The sequence below is a fragment of the Populus alba genome, chromosome 1 (genome assembly GCF_005239225.2).
Source record: "Populus alba chromosome 1, ASM523922v2, whole genome shotgun sequence".
Taxonomy (NCBI): domain Eukaryota; kingdom Viridiplantae; phylum Streptophyta; class Magnoliopsida; order Malpighiales; family Salicaceae; genus Populus; species Populus alba.
This window is the reverse complement of record NC_133284.1, coordinates 9,240,969-9,250,199: the sequence shown is the minus strand read 5'-3', so window position 1 is coordinate 9,250,199 and position 9,231 is coordinate 9,240,969. Positions and strand designations below refer to the sequence as shown.

The following is a 9,231-nucleotide window of genomic DNA, read 5'->3' as shown; positions in this document are numbered from 1 at the left end:
ATGGTTAATGGGTATGTGTGGAATGAGGAGTTTGAGAAGGGAAAACAGGTTTTTGTTGAAATGAGAGGGTTAGGTTTAGAGTTAAATGCATTTAGCTTAACTGGTGTGGCCGGGGCTTTGTTTGATGTAAGAGAAGGGGAGCAAATTCATGGTTTTGGTGTAAAGATGGGATTTTTACGTGGTTCTTCAATGCATTTCAGCAATGCTGTTATGAGCATGTACGCTAGGTGTGGAAGAGAGGTTGATGCTATTAAGGTGTTTGATGAAATTGCTGAACCAGATGTTGTTTCTTGGACTGAGAGAATAGGAACTGCTTCTGATGGTCATGAAGCTGTGGAATTGTTTAGAATTGTACGTTCCTTAGGTTTGGATGTGAATGGGTATACTTTAATTAATGTTTTGTCAATGATTGGAGGAGTGAAGTTTTTGAATGCAGGGAAGCAGATTCAAGCACTTTGTCATAAGACAGGGTATTTCCAAGTGGTCTCAGTCGGCAATGCTTTGGTGTACATGTATGGGAAGTGTGGGCAAATCTGCGATGCTTGTAGAGTTTTTTATAACATGATTATACGAGATTCTATTTCTTGGAATTCTCTGATCTCTGCATGTTCTGAGAATGGATTTGTTAATCAGGCTCTAGAGGTGTTCTATCAGATGCGTGAGTTGTCACTGCAGCCTACTATACATACTCTGGCTAGCATTCTTGAAGCAGTGTCCAATTCAAACAATACAAAGCAGGTGATACAAATCCATTCACTTGTTGTTAAATGTGGATTCATGTTTGATGTTTCTATGATTTCTTGCTTGATAACAGCGTATGGGAGATGCAACAGTATGGATGAATCCAAAAGGGTGTTTGCTGAGATTGATAAGGTAAACTTGGTTCATCTGAATACGATGATAACTACTTTTGTCCATGCTGGCTATTATACTGATGCTTTGGCATTGTATCAAACCATATGGAGCTCGCACCATAAAGTGGACAGTAGAACTTTCAGCATTATCCTTAAAGCTTGTAGTGCTATAACAGATATGCAACTGGGAAGAGCAGTTCATTCCCTAGTATTAAAAACTGGATTTGATCAGGATAGCTTTGTTGAAAGTTCTGTCATCGACATTTATTGCAAGTGTGGAAGCATTGGACAAGCAGAGAAAGCGTTCAGGAGTTCATCTATGAACAGTTTGGCTGCTTGGAATGCCATGATGATGGGATACGCCCATCATGGTTGTTATCAAGAAGTTTTTGATCTCTTTAACAAGATGTGTCAATTTGGAATAGAACCTGATGAGATAACTTATCTTGGTGTTCTTAGTTCATGCTGCCATGGAGGGCTCGTGAAAGAAGCACGCCACTACTTAGACTCTATGTTTGAACTTCATGGAATAATCCCACACTTAGAACATTATGCCTGCATGATTGATCTGCTTGGTCGAGTTGGGCTCCTGGAAGATGCAAAGAAAACCATAGATCACATGCCTATTCAACCTGATGTTCATATCTGGCAAATTCTTCTATCTGCCTGCAATATCCATGGACATGTTGAGCTGGGAAGCGTTGCCGCAAGAAAACTTCTTGAAATTCATCCTGAAAACGAATCTGCTTATATTCTTCTATCAAATCTTTATGCTTCTGTTGGTATGTGGAATGGTGTTGGAAGATTAAGGAAAGAAATGAAAGAAAAAAATCTCCGCAAGGAACCTGGTTCTAGTTGGATTCAAGTAGGTGGAAAAAGTCATGCATTTTTTGTTAATGATACTTCACATCCTCAAAGTAAAGAAATATATGCGGAGTTAATAAGGCTGTATAAACAAGTGATAGTGTCCCTGGAACCGGAACAAGATGGTGCTTTTCTATGGATCAATGGACCATGAGGCATAGAAAATTCTCTTGATTTCCATGAGAGGCAACAAATACCCCTTGGTTTTTACATTTCATAAGTGAACTATTAAATACTTTTATTCAATCAGGAGTCCTCAATTATAGCTTTTACTGAATATTTGCTCAATCCATTCTGTATTTGAAATGAGTATTTAATGATTAAATGCACTCAAACACTGAAAATCCTCCCTATCCTTCGTATCAACTCTTCCAGAATACATTCAGTAAGTTGTCATACTGATCAATGAATGAGTGGTTCCAGTTGCTGTGAGGTGCATGTTAAAGTTACAGCATGGGAGATATAATGATGTTCTCAGTATTAATTAGAGCAAGGTGCATTATGCTGATCATCAAAAATAAAAATCGGAACAGGACATTGATATTTGGCTCAGATCCCTCCATCCTGGTATGATGGTATCGTTGAGGTTAGTTTACCATGGTAATGCTGATATTCCTGTTATTTAATGTAGAGGATAAGATTAACTAGTTAGACACCTTGAAACGTTTTCTTATAATTGTTGACTCTTCTGCTTTGTTTTACCTGCGTACTATTTCGAGTTGATGTCTCTCCATTGCATCCTTGTTGATGAACAATTTATTTCCTTTAAAATTCATTGATTCTGATCTTTTTCTAGATAAGCTGAGTTAGCAAATGTTATGCAGGTTATTTCTCTGAAAGAGGCTGTCGGGGAATTTAAAATATGTGCTCAAAACCTATGTCAAGTGTTGACAGAATTGCTTTCCATTACATTCCAGTGGCCCCTTAACTTTTGAGATTTAGTGTTCCTGGCATCATATTTCTCCTAATTTTAGTGTTTATCCTGCTATCACATTGTTATTTATATGCTCTATGCTATTAAAAATCAGAACTATTTCAGACACCTTCATGAATAAGAATATTATTCTGTTAGAATGGAAATGCTATGCAAATAAAAGGGTAGATTATGTTAATGGAAAGTTCTTTTATCATCAATTAATATCAATCTATCTGAAAACCCTTTGGAAACAAACTCTCTAAGAGCCTAGAGTGCATGCATTGGAGATGGTAGCTGCTGTGGCATATCATGCTGTTGCATAAATAGCAGGGTAGAGATTTGCTTTTTTGGACTGTAACCAATAATAAGTTTTGATCTGTCCAAATAAAAAAATTCCTCCTAATGGCAGGACAACTGAAAATAAGATAGAAGATATAAATTGTCTGTGATGCTACAATATTTAATATCAATCAGAATATCCCAATATTTTCTCAAATATGATTTTACCGTTGACATGTAAGCTTGGTGAAGTCTCTAGCAAAACAGGTATCGTGGATTACATTATCATTTGTTGTTGTAGTGCAGAAATTTCTCCATGCATATTCTATAGCAAGTTCTAAGAAGTCAGGAATTACTTAAATATTTCTATGGGTGGGGTGGGTGGTATGTGGGGGTCTATAGGTGGGATATCTGGTCTAGGGAGGAAATGTGGATAGGCTTGTCAAATCAATGGGAAGTTACGAGGCATGCCAGCAACTCATTTGGCTGTACAAGATTCTGTTCAGATTTACTCGAGATAGATTGAATTCATAGGTCGACCTAGAACTCGAACAATAATGGATCATGTTTGAGCATGTAATGGTTGTCAGCGTATCTGATTGTGAACACTTGCGGTTGAGGACTATTGGATATTTCTTGTTGGACTACGTTATGGTATTTGGTTGTACTTGAAAATGGATTAGGACGGGTCGATACACCAAATTCTTGTGCTACAATTAATTTGTGAATCCCCAAAACTTTTGGTTTCACTATGCTTTACGCCTTTACCAGCCCATTTCCATGCTATTTCATGTTTTCTTTATATCTGATTTCTCATGGTATCATTCTGGATTGGAGTTTGATGCTGTCAAACCACAAGTCTTAAAACTTCATGCTCTAATTTGCCTAGTCTGGAGGCTTTCTGTTATATAATTTTTCCCACTGTGAAATCGAAGGCATTAGAACTTGGAAGTAAACAAAAGTATAATTTTTATCAATAAATGCATCCTTCATAAATGAAAATTTTGTATGAGCTTTGAGGCTATTGAGCCACCTTCATTTTTAGATTTAGATGTTGGCAATGCCTTTGTATATTTAGAAGTTCTTGGTTATTATTTCTAAGCATTATTGGTACTGGTAGGTAGTGCCTTTTCTGGAAACATGACTATCTTACACAACAGGCTGAGCAGATTAAGCAGGAAAGAAAATCCACGCAACTAATAATTTTAGGTAAATTCAAGATATATCATGCTGTGAAGATGATGATTTAAGACTTGCTTTCTGTTTGACATCATGTGATATAGTTACAAGTTTAGATATTATCAAGTTGGTGCATTCAATTGGCTATGCTCGTTAATGGGTGCTTATTGCTAATGATAACTATGGAAACGAAATTTGTTAGGAAGGAGCATGTCAAGTGGTTTCGATGTTAGTTCCGTTGCTTTTTGTGCCAATCATGTGGGATGCCTATTTTCATTCGCATGCTATTTTTTTTTTGGTGAATATTATTAACCTTTTGTTTTGGAAACCAAATGATATCTCACTACAAATGAATAATTCAACTGGAATTTGGATTAAAGAGAACAAAAAAAGATGAAGAAGCTTGATTTGATAATTGTGGCGATCATACAATGTCTAATATTACTCATAGCATCCAGCTTTTTATGCCTTCCTCAGGTAGCTTTTCCTCTGGGAATGATGTTGATGTGAAGAGGCTTTGGATAGCACGGAAACAATAGAGTGGAAAGCATTTGCTGCTATCCTTGACTTTATCTGCCCTCTCTTTGGAAGTGGCCTGGTGCCCCTGGAAATCTTGTCAAGTGCAGCAGCAGTAACATCACGGACCTTGTTCATTGTGTATATCAAGGTATGTGCTGAGCTTTACTCTTTGAAGAGGCTTGGGTTGATAATTGTGGATATTTGATTGAGTTGCTTCGGTCACGACTTAAAAGTTTATATAGTGCAACAACAACTCATTGCAATACCAGGTCCTGGAGATTATTGATTAGGAGAGTGAAACAATGGCTGTTGATAATTGTGAAACAATGGCTATTGATAATGGTGAGGGGTTGGGAAGCATGCCAGCCAATTTGTCAGGCTGTACAAGATTCCTTGTAGCTCAACTTGGGAGATATTGATTTTCACAGTATGGTTTGGTGACTGATTGACTGAACAAATGATCCATTGTTTAATATACATGGTGATAGCTCAGAGCATATCTGCCCAGGAACACGTGCGGCTTCCAGAGCTATCTAGGAGCTTTTTGCTGGATCTCGGGTAGGCTTCTAGACTTTTTGGTCCGTATAACTTATAGGGGGATGGGTACAACATACACGTTTTACAAGGAGGCAAGACTTGTTGGGTTGTTTTCATTGTTTTTTGTCGGACATATATTAGTTTAACTAGAAGCAATTTGAACAAGCCCTGGGAAGCAAAACCTGTATTGCTTTGATGTTTCTGCCCATGTTTTCAGGGAAACAACCTTTGAAATTAAAAAAACTTATATTACTGATGCAGGTCTGTCCACCATCTTCTATTGCAACTTTATGTGTAATTGATGCTGAATTACGCATTCATATACAGCAGCCGTAGAAACTAGGGTATCTCTCTACCATGTGCAGATTGCCAGTGTGGACAAAATCACGTCAACTAGGATTCTTTAATCTTTGGAACATACAGCAGCCGTTTTCATTGTCATGTAACGCAGCTACTGGACAATCTTCTGTTTGTCTGGGTCACATGGGTAGTCAACCTTGGCAAATTCATCTTTTTCTATTGGCCATGCTCTAAATCTGTCTTCGCCCATCAGGAAAACGCAGACACGGTTCCCATTGTTTACATAAAAAAACAGGGAGCACTGGAAGATAACAGGAGAGAAGAAAATCGCGAGCACAATTGTCAGCCGAAAACACAAGACCATTAATTGTTTAATCATGATTAATTGCCTTGTGATCCTCAGAATCTCAACCTACACCCTCGTGCAAGACAACAATTTCGCTGGCATGCCTCCTAACCTCCGATTCTCGCTACAAAGCATGTTTTTGTTTCTATCTCTGTGGTTGGTATAACTCCCAATGTTTAATGCTAATTTGCTATCTAGTTTCCAAATCATATAATCCGCTTAACGTAAATGTTTAATGCGTAGGAAGTTTTTGAAGGGACCAGACACGTAACCAGACCAGAATTTAAAGCTTTGGAGGTGTCATGGCGTAACAAACGAGACTCCACAGGGTATAGGAATCAAAATGTAGGTTTAGTACCAGCCACAAGCTATGATCATGACAAGGTTTGAACCAGACATGCTATCTGACCTTAACCATCGAACAATCCATTGTTGGCCTTGCACAAGGAACTTTGAAACATTTTATTTTTCTAGGTAAACCCAGGGACTTGATAAAAAACTACAAAACAAGTAGTCACTTCCCTTCTCATAAACCACTTCGCTCCCACTCTAATCAGATTACAATTCAGAACCTTCAAATTCGCAAGGGTAGTTCATGGCTTCATGCTGTTAGCTATTCCATCTGAGGCCTCGAGACATCTTATTTATTCGTTGAATGTGCTATGAACAGGACTAAAGTTTAGTCATGGTGAAATATGAAAGTGAGAATTTCAGAGTTTTTCAGCTTCTTGTGCACATCTAATATCTCCATAAATATATTTGTACTGTCGGGAATTTGTCTTCTAAAATCCCAAATGAAGCATTCGTGTAGATAGCATTCAAAAGAAAAACTCTTTCAAGAGAAGCCTTGAAGGCTTAAACTACATAAAGTGACAAGGTGGAATTAGTCCCGGAGATTCTTCACAAACTTTACAGGCTAAGAGCTTCGTTGGCTCAAACTTGCATTGTCATGCCTAGTACGTGGAGAACATTCTTTGATTTCCTGTCAAGGCAAAAAAACATGCTACTTTATTCTTTGCTCGATTCTCTAATATTTGGTTCATCCTTATAGTCCTTTCCATACGTGCATTTCAATATCACCATTTTCTTACGTGAGTCACCAATGGCAGCTACTGTCAATTTCTATGGCCAACTCCCGCGGCAGACCATCAGCCCGGAAGGAGTGGCTGGACTCACTTTTGGCTCCTCACCCTTCAAAGGGTCGTCTCAATCAATGCAGAACAAGATGAAGATTACATGTTTAAGAAAACGGGCAAGTAACAAATCATTCAACAAAAGATGGGCAAATATGGTTGTGTCAGCGGGAGATGATTTCGACTTCAAATTGGGTCCTTCTCCATCCCATATGATCAAGCAATTCTATACATGCATCAATGAGAAGAAGTTGAAGGAACTAGATGGCTATATTTCGGATGACTGTTTCTTCGAGGACAGCTCCTTTCTTCAACCAATGCAAGGGAAAAAGGTACCTTTTTATTCTTCGTTAGACTTTGTTTTATATCTGACAAACATATTTCTCGATTCTTCCTATCAAGAGAGCCTATAGCGCATAAGAGGCCCTGTTATGCATCGCTGCAGGAGGTTATGCATTTCTTTGGACAACTTACAGCAGGCATGGGCCAGAATGTGAAGTTCATTCTTGAACATGCATGTGAAGATGATGAATTTACAGCAGGAGTGAATTGGCACCTAGGTATAATCATCAGCCATTGTCTAGCATTAAGATGTATTTGTTTCGTAACAGTCTAACAAATTGATGAGAATTCTCTATGCAGAATGGAAAACGATACAGATACCCTTCACCAAAGGATGCAGCTTCTATGAATGTTCTCAAAAGGAGGACAGGCTTGTTATTAAGTAATAACCAACTCAACAAACATTTCTGACCTCCAAATTTCACAAGAAAACGAGTTTCTCACTAATACGCTTTGCTACAGGAAAGCTCTGGTTGTGATAGAATCACCCATCAAACCAGGAGGCATAGTTCTGGTAATTGATCAAATTAACATGATTCCAACACTCCCTAAATCTTTTTGGTCATAAAACAGTCTTTCTAACGAGTTCTATTACCTGATTTTAACAACTTTGCTTTCTTCTGGATGTGCTCTTTGTTCAACTGACAAATACAGACTCTGTTAAAGAATGTGACTGCAATATTTGACGATTTCCCAAAAGCTGCAGAATGTACGTTAACTTTCATTAGCAAAACGGCCACGGGCATCGAACTCATAGCAAGATGACATTTATGCTTCTTTTTTTCCCTGCAGGGTTACTAAAGAGTCCTCATGTCATAATGCAATTCTGTTCAAAAATTTACAGCAGACTTTTGGCACCTTTTGTCAACCCACTTCTGGCAGGCTACATCAGAGCCTGGAATCTCATTGCAAGATTATTTGCTTTTGCACTAAACACAATACTCCATTTTCTAATGAAGTATTTTGGATAGGATGCACTCACTAAAGCTTTCATGTCCACCGACACCAACACCAACACCAACAGTAGAGAGTAGTAGCTATGCATCAACAGTCAGTCATCATCACCATCATGGCTCGACCACATCTCGAACAACGAAAGAGCAATCAATAGTACAAGAACAGGTGGTAATGGGGGAGGTCTGCTGAAGGAAACAATAGGATCCGTCTTTTCATTTGGAACTAGCTCTTCTTGGACAGAAGCATTGCTCCCTTGTTTCTTTGGAGTTGAAGTGACTACAGTACCTGGTTTTATGAGCATTTAATTACCAGCAATAAGTCTTTAATTATATGTGATGCTTCAGTGTGTGTGTATAAATGTTTGCTTAAAAGTTGATGATTAAAAAAAAGGGCTAAGGAAGTGTGATATCTCAGTATATTTAGATTTGGTAGAATATCAAGCTTAAATGATATGGACAAGCTTAGATGATATGGATCTGACTTACTTTCGGGCTTAACATCTTGAAGAGTACATGTGGGTCTAACGAGGTGTCAGATCAAACATCCTTAAGTTCAGTTACGCATTAAACCCAAGTATATGTGAATCTGACAAAATTCTTGACCTAACACCCTTGGGTTCAGCTATGTATTAAGTCCAAGTACATGTGGGCATGACGAGATGCTAGACTCAACACTGCTGGGTTCAGCTACGCGTTGAGCCCAAGTACATATGAGCTTGGCAAGATAATAGACCTAATACCCTTGATTCCAGCTATGCGCTGAGCTCAAGTACATGTAAGTTTAGCAAGATGCCAAACCCAACGTTCTTGAGTTTAGCTATGTGCTGAGTCTAAGTACATGTGATTGACAAGCCCAATACCCTTAGGTTCGACTATGCGCCAAGTCCTAATATATATGGGTTTGACGAGATGCAAACCCATCACCCTTGATTTTGGAATCATTCAAGGTCCAAATACATATATAGTTGATAATCTTTTTACGCCCTATATTAGGTTACAAAGATTT

At 38.3% G+C, this 9,231-nt stretch overlaps 2 protein-coding genes across 2 annotated transcripts; both read left to right on the top strand.

The window, feature by feature from the left end:
- On the top strand, positions 1-1,872 carry LOC118033732 (pentatricopeptide repeat-containing protein At2g13600). Its single transcript, XM_035038832.2, has one exon. It carries the CDS (start codon positions 1-3, stop codon positions 1,870-1,872), a length of 1,872 nt encoding a protein of 623 aa, XP_034894723.2.
- A 355-nt stretch (positions 1,873-2,227) lies between these two features.
- Positions 2,228-8,657, top strand: LOC118033733 (uncharacterized). Its single transcript, XM_035038833.2, has 8 exons — positions 2,228-5,169; positions 5,410-5,950; positions 6,038-7,259; positions 7,373-7,487; positions 7,570-7,651; positions 7,732-7,783; positions 7,924-7,978; positions 8,062-8,657. The coding sequence occupies exons 3-8, from the start codon at positions 6,897-6,899 to the stop codon at positions 8,238-8,240; spliced, it is 846 nt and encodes a 281-aa protein (XP_034894724.1). The 5' UTR covers positions 2,228-5,169; positions 5,410-5,950; positions 6,038-6,896; the 3' UTR covers positions 8,241-8,657.
- Positions 8,658-9,231: the final 574 nt, after the last annotated feature.